Source organism: Pongo pygmaeus, chromosome 6, assembly GCF_028885625.2.
Source record: "Pongo pygmaeus isolate AG05252 chromosome 6, NHGRI_mPonPyg2-v2.0_pri, whole genome shotgun sequence".
NCBI lineage: Eukaryota > Metazoa > Chordata > Mammalia > Primates > Hominidae > Pongo > Pongo pygmaeus.
Window position 1 is genome coordinate 131,420,012 of NC_072379.2, and position 16,183 is coordinate 131,436,194.

The 16,183-nt window shown below is 48.1% G+C and overlaps 1 protein-coding gene across 4 annotated transcripts in view; it reads right to left on the bottom strand.

The window, feature by feature from the left end:
• The window catches only part of PLXNA4 (plexin A4), a 448,758-nt gene that overhangs the window by 358,492 nt on the left and 74,083 nt on the right, over nucleotides 1-16,183 (bottom strand). For all 4 annotated transcript variants that reach the window (XM_054495762.2, XM_063667849.1, XM_054495760.2 and 1 more), the window contains exon 3: nucleotides 4,090-4,272. In XM_054495762.2, the coding sequence (XP_054351737.1) occupies nucleotides 4,090-4,272 (183 nt within the window). The remainder of the gene's footprint in view (nucleotides 1-4,089; nucleotides 4,273-16,183) is intronic.

Below are 16,183 nucleotides of genomic sequence, written 5' to 3' on the forward strand. Positions count from 1 at the left end.
GTCCCGCAACTGGCTAATAGCAGGGCCAGCCAGAGTTCCGCTTAACCAACATCCATACAGTGCTCCACCCCCTTAGGTGTGAACAGTTTAACCTAGCAAAAACATCCAGGGAAGATGCAATCACCAGTGAGAGGAGCAATGATACCTCAAGTGGAAGTTTATGATGTTTTGGTTCACAATGAACATTAGTCTCTCCCACTAATGTCAGGCAGTAATTCACCACTGAACAGCAGCCATAAAAATGATCGCTTAGTAAAAGGAAAGCAAGAGGCAGAGAAAGAGAGAGAGGGAAAAGATTCCAGCAGAAATATTCAAGCAAAGAAATCTCGTGCTTCTGAGACAACACTGAGCTGATTGTCCCAACTCAAGCCAAAGGTTTAGGTTTGCTTGGCCCTAAAGCCAGTCAAGGTGGCATTTGCCTTACGATTTTTACCTATAGTGGAAATGTTAACAGTCTGTAGGTTATTGCTAAGTTCTTAGACACCTGCTCATGACTGTAGCATTTATAGGTCATATTTCTTAACACACATACCCTTAAAGCTCACCACAGGAAAAGACTGCCAATACCATCCACAACACACACACATCAGAAAACATCAAAGACATCTAAATTGGTACTTTCCTCACCTCCTTTTCCCCCACTTCATGTGACGTGTGCACTAAAGGAGTGAAATTATGGTCGTCAAAGACAAGGTTGCAAATGATTGGGACTCACGCCTTTCAAGCAAAATAAAAAGTAATTTTGAGAGCAGCCCACGGATAGCTCAGTCTAGCTCCTGGACCACTGAAACCCACAGCAAACACCCTTACTCTTAGCATCCCCCCAAGCTCTCTCCTGCCCACCTACCCCCATTTCCAGTCTCTTGTCATACCATAAAGAACTCTGAAAGGCCCTTGATACACACAGGAGATTATTACAGGGCTCAGAAAAACCAACTCTGTAATTATGGCTACAGTATGATTTCCACTATTCCCACGCCCTGGCCTCAGTCACTTGCAAAACTTCCAGCAAAATCCTCCTGCAGCTCCACAACTTGTCATGACTGGGCCTCTGCCCAAAAGGTGACTGTGGTCCTGATAACCTCTGGGAAACGCAAGTCAGAATTATTACAAGGAAAGAGGAGTGGTGCTTAGTGAGTGAGTGGGGGTGGGGAATTCTATTGTTCAGGAAAAAAATAAATAAACGGGCCACTTTTGCTTTTTATTATTTCAAACAACAGACTCGGCAGCCCAGCCTTCCTTTCCCAACTCAGACTGTTCCCCTGGGCCAGCTGTGCTGAGTCTGCAGGCACGGGAGCCAGGCTTGAGCAAAACCATTAAAAGGCTGCCACTCCAAGCCTGCAGAGCAGAAAGTTTGGCCGCCCCAGTGGCCCGGCTTTCCCCAGGAGGACCGAAGGCTCATTCCCCCCAACTGACCCTTGCGCTCTTACCTTTCAAACGTTTATGCCTCACCAGCCCCACCACTGCTCTGGAAATTAGATAGAATATCCCAGGTGGCTGAAACAGAACTGTTCTTATATCAACCTACCAAAGTAAAAGATGGGAATGCCGGCCGCGGTTTATGAAGCCCCAGCCTCTTGGTGGGATGTTGCCTGTGTCACCTGTCACTGCCTGCCTGACTGACTGCTGGGCTCTGTCCTCACCTGCCTCAGGAGGGTCGTCTCTGAGCATCTTGCTGGCCCAGGCTCCTGGGGGTGTCCTGATCCCACACTCATGGTGCTGCACTTGACCTCCCTGTCAGGGAACAGATTTGGACAGGCTTCCACAGGCAACAGAGCACCAGTCACCAAATGCCTCAACCCACCCTTGGACCAACAGCACAAAAATGCAAGTTGACTATCTTGGGTTTACAATGCAGCCATGGTCAGGAAACACTTTCCTTTTTCCAAGAGAAAATAACTGTTTTGTTATGTGCACCGAACTCTCAATGTTCATTTCATTGATAACATTCACTACCCAACGAGCTCAGACAATCACACACACGCACACACACACACACATACACACACACACACCCCTCATCCAGGGTCTATTCCATCCTGCCAGCTAGTAAATAGTCCTCTGGCAGCTGGTAGGAAATTCAATGGGTAAGACTCTTTTAGGGCAAGGCAGGAAGTTACTTCCCCATTGCACTGAGATTGAGCTCACCGGAGAAAAGAGTTAAAGCATCCCCCATACTGCCTTGCTGACATTTACTCTCAATAGTGCTCATTCACCCATTGCAGCAGGTGAAGCAGGTCTCAGTGCATGAATTTTACACAGTAATGCCCCCGGTATTTAGAATTCACTTTTCCAGCAGACCAAACGTGCCAAATCCTACTGAAGAATCGAGCCATCTGATTCACCTGCCCAAAAGCTCATGCACTTCTCTCCTCAGTGTGGACTGACGCTTGTCAGACACAATTTCAGAGTTTGGCTATCTGGTTTCCTAGCCCACCAAAGCTGGAAGCTGCAGAATGAGGGAGGAGGAAAGGTGCTGAAGTCAACCAGGATTCCTGGCAGCAACTGGAAGTGATGAGTGGCCAAGTGCACGAGAGGAAGACCCGGGAAGGCGGCAAAAATCAGACACAGGAGCTGTGTGGGGATAACATGCCCATGCCTCGCAGCATCTTCCCTGGGCATCCACAAAACTCAGTTCAATACGTGAACAAAAATCATGAGGAGTCCGAGGCAGCAAGGAAAGATTCCACTGTGTTTACCATTTTCTTCACAGAACAGAGGTAGGAAATAGAATTCTTTGCAGGGAATTATGAAATACAATTCTTAAAGATGTGTACACGATGGTTTTGCTGTTTTTTAGTTGTGACACTGAAGGCGGTCCACTCAAATTGGGAGGTTACTTCCTCCTGGGCAGCACCTGCTGTGTGGTACATCACGGACACCATTCTTGCAGAGTACCATGGTGTTTCCCCAGTGCTCATTGTTTTCTTTCCCAGTCATTACCCATAGAATTACTCCACACACAAGTTCCCAAGTCACAAACACACTCTGGAGTGCCCGCCTCTTGTCCTCCACATGCTCCTATTCCAGACACACCATCTGTCCACAGAGATGCCAACAGAAATGATTGATGGGCTGTTACATTGTTGGATGGTAAGATAGGCATAGTCCTCTAAATGTGCCCAGAACATTTCCTCTTGACCACCCAGAGCTAGCAGCCAGAAATACGGCAAAGGGAAATGGAGGGATTAAGGCTTAGTCTCAATCTTTACTCAATCTGAATCACACAATGTCCAGAGAACTCCAAGAGAAGCCAAAATAAAGCAAGCAAGAGCTCCACATGGAATCATCAATATTTCCTGGGAAAGGACTAAAATGCAATTATTGGCCAACAGGAAACAGGACCTCCTGCCTACCATCTTAGAAGGACTTTTAACCCAATCAAGAAGGGCATGCGCTGTAGGGCCAGCTCCAACTCATGAGATGAGAAGCCTAAGCACAAAACATCCCTGGGTGGATGACTGCTCCCAACACAGCTGATGAGCCAAGATCGCCCAGGACCCCAGAACCTGCCAGCTTCCGGAAGATACAGGGGAAAGGTCAGGTCCCCAGATCATACCATCTGACCTCACCAGAGCAATTTTCATGCTCCCATTGAACCCGTGGTTTTCTCAGCCCACAACTTGGCTCTGGGCCCCATTTGCAACTTTAATACGTCTGCACTTTCCTCCATCTGTTCCCTGAATGCATTCCAGATGATGCAGCAGCAAGGGGAACAGGCATGTCCCTTCCCCCTGCCCACCTTCCCCAATTGCTCAGACCTAATAAAGCCTTTGCCTTAAGGGCACAAGCCCAAATTGAACACAGCATACACCATTTAGAACAACCCTGCAAAGCTGGTCTGACACCTCTCATGTGCACACCAGCTCTAGGGAGAAGGTGAATCCACACACTCACCCCGCAACCTCAGCACAGAGGCAGAGAAAGGACAAGATGATCATCATGACCTCAACAGCAGCGTATCTCCTTAGCTCAAATCTGTATCACCTGCCCACATGCCCAAGGTAGCAAAAAGACGTAAGATGATGTCCAGCCCAGGAGGGACAGACTGTCTTCACAGTAACCAAAAGGACTGCACCTCATTCCTACCTTCTTCAGCTTGCCACTTTTGGTGCCCACAAAGGCCAGAGAGTGGTTCTTGTAGACATATGCGATGACAGACGTCATGCGGTCCCTGTCCTCCGTGAAAACGGGAATCCCACGCACCATGTCGGATACTCCCAGGGGGGCATTCATGTCCAGGCCACAGAAGTTATCATCAATGGTTAAGAGCTGCAAATTTTAAAAAGAGAAAAATTAGAAGGGAGCATCAAGGAAATTGGCAGATATATTAAGTCAGGAAACTATGGAGGTAGAAGAATCCTTAGAGATGAATCATCTGGTAACAATCCCTCTTTTTTACATGAAAAACGTCACTCCAGAGAAACTAGGTGACCTGTGAAGAGTCACCTGAGTGGGCAGGTGCAGGGACATGGCAGAAAACACAGATCCGCAGGTCTCCTTTCCCCATAATCTGTGTATCTCTGCCCCTCCAACAACCCCTCCCAGCGCCATCTTGGGAGCTTTGTCCATCATTATCATCATCATCCTCACGTGGAAAAGCCTCACGTGGAAAAGCCCTGGGTCAGCCCAGATGAGCAGGGGCTCCAGGCCACTCTGCTGAGGCACAAGAGGGATGTGGTCTCCGTATCTATACAGAAGAGGGATGTGGTCTCCATATCTGGAGCAGACACACACATGAGGACTCAAAAGTGTAGACTAGGGAACTGAAAACATTAGCATGTAAGTAGCACTATCACAACAGAGGCATGTGCAGGCAATCAGCTGGGGAAAGGAGCAATGGGGGAAGGAATGTGCTGATTCAACTCAATGTGCCACAGCTGGTGCTTTATGAGCTCCGACCTCGGGCTCCCTGTGTCTTTTAGAGCATTGTGAAGAAGGGCAGCCCTGGCCCTGCCATGCCTACACCAGCACTTCCCAAAGTGCCATCCATGGAAACCCAGGTCCCCGATATGCTCTACATAAAAGGGCTCTGCAGGCAAATTTCTAGAAAACCTTTTAACACCATCTAAGAGATTCATAACGATTAGTTACGTGAAAGGTCTGAAAAGTATTTTTAAGAAAAAATATGTTTAACTTTATCTCAGCCTCTCCTAAACATTTTATTCACTGAACTTTTTTTTTTTTTTTTTTTTTTTTTGAGACAGGGCCTCACTCTGTCACCCAGGCTGGAGTGCAGTGACATGATAATGGCTCACTGCAGCCTTGACTTCCCAGGCTCAAGCGATCCTCCCACCTCAGCCTCCCGAGTAGCTGGGACCACAAGCATGTGCCACAATGCCTGGCTAAATTTTTGTATTTTTTGTAGAGACAGTATTTCATCATGTTACCCAGGCTGGTCTCAAACCCCTGAGCTCAAGCAACCACCACCCTCAGCCTCCTGAAGTGCTAGCATTACGGGTGTGAGCCCTTGCACCCAGCCGCTAAACCATTTTGACTGGAACACCTACTAGTGTTCCTTAAAGAGAATATTCTCCAGATATCCTGTGAGATACTGACCCTGACTCGCTTGCTCCTGACTCCAGGAAATATAATTTCAGAAGTCAGGAAGCTTTGGGGCCAGTTCCCCCACCATATTTCCAGTGGAATCTCTCTTTTTTATACCAGGCCGTCAGGTCCCCCTTGAAACAGAGGGTCTCAGCTGGGCTCTGTGGTGCTGGGGAGTGGTGAAGACCCTGGCAGTAGCTGGTGAAAAGCCCTCCACACTCCCCACAAGCAGCTTGGGTCTCACACACACCCCTCTGGGGTGAATTTTCCACCATGTCTTGGAAGGGCTATGTGGTCTCAGAAGAGTTACTCCGTTTTCCTGTGCTTTTATTTTCTACTCTATAAAGATGACGGAAACAATCCCCGCTCTTTGATGGGCTACCATAAAGCCTATTGCACCGGTGCCTGTAAACGTCTTTGGACTTTGCAGAGAAAGGGGTGAAATAAAATACAAGGTGTCACTTTTTTAAAGGCTTCAATCCGGCCAAAGGAAAGGGCATCTGGAGAACAGCAGGCAGGCTCTTGCCAGGGAGTGTGTGAAACCAGGCCACAGGCGTTCACCTGGCCCCATCAGGCTCCTATGCTCCCTCCCAGACGAGGTGCGGGCAGGCACTGTCCTTCCAGAGAAGGTGACCTGCTGAGCATCTGAAGCCTCTCTGACGGCTCCCCTTCTTCCTACAGGGTAGGGACAGTCAGAGCGAAAACGGGGAGAGCATGGGTAAGCCTGAGCAGGCCACGTGCAGAGCAGACGTCCGCTCCAGGCCTTTGATAGCCTCTGGCCTCTCTTGCGTGGCCTGGTCCACCAGCCCAGGCCAAACACAGCTCTCTCCCCTTCCCTTAAAAAAAAAAAAAAAAATAGAAAAATTATTGGCCAGGCATGGTGGCTCATGCCTGTAATCCCGCCAGAGGCAGGCAGATCATCTGAGGTCAGGAGTTCGAGACCAACACTGTGTCTACTAAAAAAACGAACAAAAAATTATAGGAGTCAAATTTACAAGGGAGTGTTCAAGATTTAGTCTGATCTTTACTACTCTTCCCTAAATAAGGAGATGGGGAAGGAGACAGGAGGCAGAGGGTTAAAGGGAGGAGTAGAATAGAGGAAGGGCAAATCCAGGCAAAAGGGAGAAGATGCCCTGTGCCTGCTGGATATGACCACGGCAACCTGCCAGGCCTTCCAAGGGCAGCCTGGGGTGCTAGGTGTCCTCGTGGCCCTTGAATGTTCCTACTTCTGGTTCACAAGGAGTTCGCATCCTCAACTTTCTCACGCCTAAACTGTGCTGCAGGGACCTCTGCTATCGCAAACTCTGTACATCACCCGTTATGATCCGTTTTCCCAATAGATGTGGCTGAATGATTGTTCATACTGCACAGGGTGGGGACACTGAGGCAGGGAGAAAGGGAGTCCATGTTTCACAGTTCCCCACCCCCTCTGTCACAAACATAGGCCTCATTAGCCTGAGGAGGCTTCAGGCCTCTCAGCTCCCAAAATTGCATTTCTGAGTGGTCAGGATTACTGAATACGATTCTTCCCCTTGGCTGGGCATGACACAAGCACGTCAACAGCCATGTACAAAAAGAGAGTGTACATTTGGCTGGTTACATCATTCACTCACCAGAAAGTCAGGGACCTGTGACTCTATTCCTCTGCAGAACCTCATGCAGCAAGAAGCCCAGGTGAGATCTGGGACAATGACAGGTTTCTCCCTAAGTTTCCCCGTGGCTTGGCTTCTCTCTCTCTGAATGGGTCCCCAAGTGATAAAGGTGCCATTGAGGACTTTGACCAAGCACCGTCCAGGTCTTCATGATTGCTGAGGTCCCCCAGCTATGACAGGAGGTGGCCCTGCTCTTTGTTTCCTTGAATCTGGGGTGATGGGGGAGGGATTTTTAAGATTGAAACAATGGAAAAATCACAGGACTTGGGTTCAAATGGCAGCTCAGCTGCTTCCCAATTGCACAACTTGCTCCTACTGTTCTGTAACCTGACTTTCCTTGGCTACAGAGTGGGTAAGCTTATAGGAGCGATGGCACCTGGCGAGCTGGGAAGCACTTCGATGTAAGATATTTCGTGTTGATTTTTTTGTGTATAGAAATCCTGCCTGGAACAGGGGTAGAACGGCTGCAGGGTGTGGCCCTAGCATGCCTCTCGACCACAGCATGCACTGCAAACACAGTATGCATTGCTGGGTCTGAGCTGAAACCACCAGCTAATTACAGTACCTGAAGCAGGAAGAGGGAGGGTCCCCCAGGGCCTGCAGACCTGGGAGGTGGACATGTAGAGAACAGATGCCAGGGCTGCCTGGGCCCGGGAAGGGGAGGCTAATTGGTGAAAGCCTTCAACAGGTGAGGGTTGATGTGGCTTCCTGAGCACCTGGCTGATGGGGGAAGAGAATGATTGCTCCAGCCCTGGCTGAGCCCTCCCCTGGGCCCCATTAACAGTGAGATTAGAGCCACAGCCAGAGGAGCCAGGTCTGGACTCTGCTATTATCAGGAGCCCAGCCATGCCCTAGGCCTGGGGCTGGCCTCCTGTCACTCCACAAATACACAAAATGTTTGGCCATGGTTATGATAACCCTTGTTTATTAGAGAGCAACTCTACTCTCACAAGGAAAGGAAATACGCGCCCATTACATGAGAATTTATATGGAGCCCATTTGGACAACCCTGTGGACAGACCTAGAAGCCCTGAGAGGTCCACACTCTCTGGGTCCCTATCCAGAGGACACTGGATCTTTTTTTCACTGGCTCAAATGTCCTCATAGAATGCATGGGGTGCAAATTAAGATGGCTGATCCACTGTGTTCCAAGGACTATGAGCTCAAGGACAGGGGCCACGTTTTATGCATCTTTGTACTCCTAGCTTAGTGCCTGGCTTATAATAGGCTAATATGATGGATGGATAGATGGATGGACGGATAGGTGGATGGATGGGTGGATGGGTGGATGGGTGGATGGATGGATGGATGGATGGTTGGATAGATAGATAAATAAAAGCCTGAGCTTCACAGTGGCTAACAGTACTGAACCAGGACCAAAGTGCTTAGGTTTGAATCCCAACTCTGCCACTTAATCCTGTGTGACCTTGAGAAAGTCACTTAACCTCTCTGTGCCTTAATTTGTTACCTGTAGAATGGGGATTATTACAATAGTACATACTTTGTCGTACTGCGGTGAGGATTAAATAATTTAAAACATATAGAACATTGTTTGGCACTTAGTCAGTTCTATGGGAGTGTTCACTCTTGTTGTTTGTTGTCATCAGATGGGTCAGATGACCTCTGCGGGTCTCAGCATCTTTGAGGAAATTCATGGTATCTATCTCAGAGGTATCATCAAAATTAAAGGGGCTAATGTTGTGAAGATGAAATAGCAAAGGTAGTTCTTCCCAAATATCTTCCAGAATCAGATAGACATTTGGTCACAAAGCTGACTGAAGGAGCAGGGGAATGGTCTCTGATCCAGAAGACTGAGCGCTATTCATTAGAAATGCAAATTCTTGAGCTCCACCCCAGACATATTGGATTAAAAAGTCTTGGGTGGGGCCTCAGACATCTTCATCTTCACACCTCTCCAGGTGATTCCAACCCCCTCTTGCTAAGGTTTGAGAAGCACTGGCCTAGATCACCATGGAGGGCCCTTCCTAGCTGAGGGCACTACAGAACACAGCATGTGTTGATCCCCACTTGGGAGCAGGACCCTGAGCTGGACCTGGATGCAGACAGCCCTCACAGCAGCCTCCCCGGGGGCCTGCCACGCAGTGTGGCGGCGGTGGAGGTGGTGTGGGGAGCTGGAACTGACACTCCAAATTACAATCTAATAGCTTATGGCGCTTCCCTCGTGCACCGCAGCAAAGGTTACCGTGCAATTACGTGTCGCCACATACAAATGACAAAGCAGTTACGGTTACTTTACCAATTACAGGGAAATTGCTCCCACTCTGCAGAGAGACTGGCACTCTGAAAAGTTCTATCATCTCCATGAAAAGGGGATTTTAAATGCAGATGGTGTCCTTCACTCCAGCAGTTCCCCAGGCTCGGGGGCAGAGCTGCAAAGCCACTGCCCAAGGACCCCAGAAGTGTCTGGTGGTCTCTGTGGAGAGTCCCTGGGAAGGGCTGGAGGAGGAGGTAGACCTGGGGAACAGTGGGGGGATCTCCCCAAGAACTCTAGACATCACCCCCTAGGCCTCAATGACACACTCTTAAGGAACCAACTATCACCCACTCTGACAGCCACATCAATCCATCTTGAAGGCAGCAGGTGATGAGGCGGGGTGGGCCCCTGATCCCCAAATCCTCCCCTGACCCCAGCCTGCACAGCCCCTGGTGTGAGTCCTGATTGCACCTCCTCTGCCAAGCAAAGCTGTTTTAGCCCCGGCCCTGGCTTGCCCCACCTTTGCAGAAACCTCACATTGAGTCCTTATTACAGAAAGGTCAGAACCAAGCCAGAGCTCAATGGCCCAAATGCAGTGCTAATGAGGTGAAGGTCAGCAGGTCCATCCCCCTGTGGGCCAATTAGCTTAGCTCTGGGACACAGTCTCTTCCATAGCCACAGGCTGCCCTCTTACCACAGGCATCCACTGTTTACAAACATCCTAAGCTGATCCTGAAGAGGCAGACCAGGTGACCATCAGGGATGTGCCATGCAGCCAACTCCTCCAGCCACCTATGTACCTGCCCTGCTGCTCTAGGGAGCAGCAGCCATCTCTGAGCCCCAGGATGGAAGACAAAATCAGATCTGGTCTTCCCATTGCTCTGTGGGCAACTCTTGTCGTCCAGGAGAGAGAGGATTTCTCCCATCTGGGAGAAAACCAGCTCTCCTGCCCTTCCTGAATGGAAAAGTATCATCTAGCCTCAGGCTCCTCCACAGCTGGGAAGTCCCCACTCCTGTCCATTGCATAGGGTAAGAAGACATCAGAGATTTTCCCAAGTTCACCCATGGTGGGGTCAACTGGATCTTTAGACCAACCTTTTCCCACCAAACCTTTGGTTCCTTGGACAATTAGAACTCCCTGTGTTCAGCAAGGGAAATAGGCACTAGATGAAGACAATGCTATGTACTTTTCCTCGCTTACTAATTTGCTTAAGAACATTTATGAAAAACCTACTAAGCCCCAAGCACTAGGTGAGCCCCTAAGAATATAAAGATGAAAAAGTCTCAGTTCCTGCCCCCAAAGAACTGCCTCTTTCCCGGTGTGGGGATGGACAGACCTGGGCCATGACTGGACAAAGCCATCTGGGCCCTGCTTCAGGTATGTGCCTGGGGGAGTCCAGAGAGTGGGCCACCAACTGCCTTGGGGAGCAGGCATGACTTTGAGGAAGAGGCAAGGTTTGGGCTCACGTCCAAGTTCTCTGGCTTATGAAACAGTATTCTGCCCCTCTTTCACACATCATATTTCAGATGCGGAAAATAACTCAGGATCATAAAATCCAACAGCCCCATTTTACAGAAGGGGACACTGGGGCCTGGAGAGTGAGGTGCCTCCCCTAGTTACCTATCAAGTTGCTGAGAAAATAGGTACCAAAACCCCAAATTCCTGGTGACAGAAAAAACAAAACAAAACAAAACAAAAAAACCTGATTTTTTTTTTTTTTAGATGGAGTCCTGCTCTCTTACCAGGGTGGAGTGCAGTGGCACAATCTTGGCTCACTGCAACCTCCACCCACCAGATTCAAGCAATTCTCCTGCCTCAGCCTGTTGAGTAGCTGGGATTACAGGCACCTGCCACTACACCCAGCTAATTTTTTTATTTTTAGTAGAGACGGGGTTTCACTATGTTGGCCAGGCTGGTCTTGAACTGCTGACCTTGTGATCCGCCCGCCTTGGCCTCCCAAAATGCTGAGATTATAGGCATGAGCCACCACACCCGGCTAAAAAACTGATCTTAAGCAGGGGTTTCCTCTGGGGTTGTTAGAGGGTGGTCCCAAAGACAATCTATTCCAGGATCAGAGGAAAGCAGGGGACTGCTGGGGAAGAGATTATGCGTCCAATCCCTTTCCCAGCACCAGGGATGAGTGCTCTGCCATCTCCAGAAACTGGAAGCAACCAACTCTCCCCTCCCAAGGAGGCCCCTGACCACTCACTTAAGCTGGGCTTCTTCCTTTCCTGGGTCTGTGCATCCCAAAGGAAAGTGAGAAATGACGTTTTGAAAAGAAATTCAAATTAGAAGAAAAAGGGAAGGGAAGCCCATGAGCTGCCTATTGATACAGAAAAGAAAAGGTCTTTATATTCTTCATGTTGAGCAGCCCTAAATTTCTTCCCATTAATTACACTTATGCACACTTGCACACACACACACACACACACACGTGCGCACACACACATACACATATCCTGGTTGCTGACCATAGCACACCTCCACTGGAAATGGGGAATCAGTGAATTACACATGTGGGATTTCTTTTTAAAGGGAGATATTGATCAGATAAACTGTAATAGCTCATGTCTAAATGCAGGCTCCAGTTGTAAAGCTCTGCAGTACAAGGAGATAATGATCACCCACTTATTGGGAACCATATCTCAAATATGACGGCTGACCCCTAAGGTGTTCATAAATACACAAAATGCATCCACCCCTTGAGATGATGTTGTGTTTACTCCACACTACCTCCTCAGGGGTAGAGGTAAGTGGAGAGTGTCCACAGGGAGGTAGAAATATCTCTAGGAGTCTCTAGCAGGCTTAGGTTTAGCTCCTCAGAAAGCCTATTATTCTATAAGATATTTCCATATGCTTGAGTGATGATTTCTGTAACAAAGAAGAAATCAAAAAGACCTGACTATCCAATCCTCTGATTGCTTTACTGTAATGCCTAAACTTTCTCTTTTATGACTCCTAGCCCTCCCCAGAAGGTCTGCCTTCAGACATGGTACCTTCAGACACAGGATCCACGCTGGCCCTATGAGATTGAAGTCTCTTGAAAGCAAGCCAGAGAAGTCCTATAATAGGTGAAAGTTGACCCCTGCACCCTGGTTGTGGGCACAGGCCATGGAAACAGTGCTGGAGTGAGGGCTCATACACTCAGTTACTAATGCTTCATCTCAGAATGATTCTTTCTGGTGTCTTTTTCAATGAGATTGTAGGGAAAACGAATATGTAAGGAAGGAGAGGGAGAGCCAGCAAGCCACAGTCACAACAACCCAGTTAGACAAATACATCATTGCAGGGGCTTAGAGAAAAGTGTATTGGGGTTGGAAAAACAACCCAACAAATTATAGTAGTTCCCCCGATCCTTGGCTTCATTTTCCATGGTTTCAGTTACCGCAGCTTCAGATCAACCACTGCCCAAAAATAGAATAGTAGAGCACAATAAGGGATTTTTGAGAGACAGAGGAGACAATGTTCACGTAACTTTTATTATAGTATATTGTTATAACTGTTCTATTTTATGATTATTATTACTGTTAATCTTTTACTGTGCCTAATTGATAAATTAAGCTTTATTATAGGTATGTATGTGTATTAGTCCATTTGCTGATAAAGACATACCGGAGACTTGGAAGAAAAAGTTTGATGGACTTACATTTCCACATGGCTGGGGAGGCCTCACAATCATGACAGAAGGCAAGGAGGAGCAAGACAGGTCTTACATGGATGGCAGCAGGCAAAAAGAAAGAGCATGTGCAGGGAAACACCCCCTTATTATATCCTCAGATCTCATAAGACTTATTCACTATCACGAAAACAGCATGGGCAAGTCCTGCCCCCATGATTCAATCACCTCCCACCAGGTCCCTCCCACAACATGTGGGACTTCAAGATGAGATCTGGATGGGGACATAGCCAAACCATGACAGTATGCATGGGAAAAAACACAGTATATATGGGGTTCGGGACTATCTGCGGTTTCAGGCATCCACTGGGGGACTTGGAAAGCATCTCCCAAGGATAAGTGGGGACTATCATATGGCCCCAGATCTCAAGAACCAAGAGCTTTGCTTCTGGGCATCTCAAAAAGGAGGAGAGCAGACCAGAAAACAGGATAGAAAGTCATTGTGTTTTAGGAGGTGGGGCTGGGGATTTTGATGCAAATACTAATTAAATGAATGCATTTAACTACCTATGGAATGATGAAAGCCATTTGCTAAAAGCAACACTTCTTTTAATACTCATTTTGAAGTTTCTATGTGTGTTTTGGGACCATCTGTGGCCCAAGCCCACCAGATATCTAAGTGGTCTTTCACTCATCATGAAAACAAGCTATCCTTCTAATAGGGAACTAATGTCACTAAATTGAGCAGTTTTCCCTGGAGAAGGGCATTAAGCCAAGCACACATTCTGCAGGCCAGGCTGTAACCAATAGCAAGCTTTGGCAGTGCACCCCTTCTAGGGGTTGCTGAGCATAGTAGCCAAAGGCAAGCTTCAGCTCAGAATCCTAGGGGTTGAACCCATGACCTTCTCCTCATTAGCTTAGCTGCCAAGAGCCTCATGTTCCTCCCTCTGAGAAGCAGACAGGGCCATGCCCTGGGAATAGTCTGGACAGGCCAGAGCTCTAGGCCAGCCTACCAAGAGAATTGAAATTCTGCAGATGGCATTATCCCTGGGGGCTGGTTTAGCAACCAACACCAGACCCATGGGAAATCCCAGGGAAGTTTCTCAGCATTGCGAATGGTAACAACCAAAACCTACTGGGGTGCCACCTCTCTCCTTTTGTACTTTAGCTCCAGAGAACCCCAGTGGCTACCTGTCAGGGGCAGATAAATCCCATGCCACCAGTCCATCAATCCCAAATCCCACTCTCCCTCCTGGAGTCTATGGCAGGCAGACTCAGCAGCCACAAGGGCTGTCATTGAAGTGAGAAATGCCATGATGATTAAATTTGTGTGTTTTCTGGTGGGTGCTGGGAAGCAGTGGCCCTGCTCCCCAGGCTGAGTTACGGGGTAGGTCATTCCCTCATTAGTGGAAATAAATTTTATTAGCCCCACTCTCATGGCCATGTATCTTCCTTTCCTGCTCCTCGGGTCTGGGTGTGGGTCTGGGTAATGTTGCCTGCATGTGGGATAAATCAGCCGAACGAATCCCATTATATTTTGGAACACTGACAGAGACACGGTAATGACACAGAGACCAGGGAAGGGAGTGGGCTGCTTCTCTCCTACTGACCCCGTTTCCTGCCCATAGGGCCATACACACTAGGGAAAACATGTAAATTGAGAGGCCAGATGGAGAAGAGCTCTCTCAGTTGTCTCTTTCTCCTTCTCTCCACTGACTTTCTTGATAAAAGAAACAAGCCTGATGTGGTGATGTGCAGTCCTTCCCTTATACCTTACAAAAACTAAGGGACATGTGAAGGTAACAGCAGCAAGCACTGGCTCAAAACGTGTCTTGTCATCCAAATGCATTCTCTTATCATTCATAACCTGTGCTATATAGAAAGGAAGGCAATTGGAGGGAGGCCGAGGTGGGTGGATCACCTGTCAGGAGTTTGAAACCAGCTTGGCCAGCATGATGAAACCCTGTCTCTACTAAAAATACAAAAATTAGCTGGTCATGGTGGCGCATGCCTGTAATCCCAGCTACTCGGGAGGCTGAGGCAGGAGAATCACTTGAACCTGGGAAGCATGGGTTGCAGTGAGCCAAGATCGCGTCATTGCACTCCAGCCTGGGCAACAAGAGTGAAACACTGTCTCAAAAGAAGAAGAAGAAGGAGAAGGAGAAGGAGAAGAAGAAGGAGGGGGAGGGGAAGGGGAAGGGGAAATAATAATAATAAAGGCAACTGGAGTACATCCTAGGGCCTGAGATACCAAACATCACACCTGCATTAAGCACAGCCCAAATCTCTCAAAAGCAGGTATTGGTGAAGAAAAAAAAAATCTAAGCATGAAATCACTGCAATATTATTATGCCCCTTTCTGTCCCCTTGGGTGGTTATTATAACTAAAGGAGGAGACACAGGATAATGCTATGAAGATGTTTGAGTATCCTATGAATATAAGGGGCTGTGTGTCTATCATTATTAACATCTGTATATTTCTCTTTCCTTATGAGCTTCCGTATTCTTTATTAAAAGGATACTTTTTTATCATCTCCTTCTTGAAGATAAGATGTGTGATTCAAAGCAAAAGGGAAACTGCTTGCCCAGTGACATCTCACAAGCTGGGACTGGCTGAGACCCAAAGATCCTGACTCCCAGACCAGTAACCCGGCCAAGACACCACCCTGTGAGGACGAAAGGAATTGAAGGGAAGGCCCAGAAGTCCAGATCTGGATTGTTAAGTAGGGCTGGTCTACATGCCCATTGAACAAGAGGTCTGGCTTCCCATTTTGGCAGGGCTATCTCACACTGCATGAGGCATGTGTGTGTGAGAGAGAGAAATCTCATTGTACTTGCTGCTGAGCAGAGTGTGTGGGGTGAGGGAGAACAAGTCACAGAAACAGGGAAACAGAGAAAGGCTAAGAGAGGACCGTGCACCAAGAGTGTGAGTGAGTGAGCAAGAGGAGAGAAGCAGAGAAAGCAACAGACAGCAATGAGGAGGACAGACATCAAGGACAGAGAGAATGGGTGTGTGCACGTGGGTGTGCTATGGGTGTGTACGCCACTGTGCTCGGGCTCATGACATGCAGTCCATGTCTCAGTATTGTGAGAGCACACATCCTCAAACCTAACTTTGTGCTAAGCTCTCCTGGCAGCAGTCTGCATTAAAA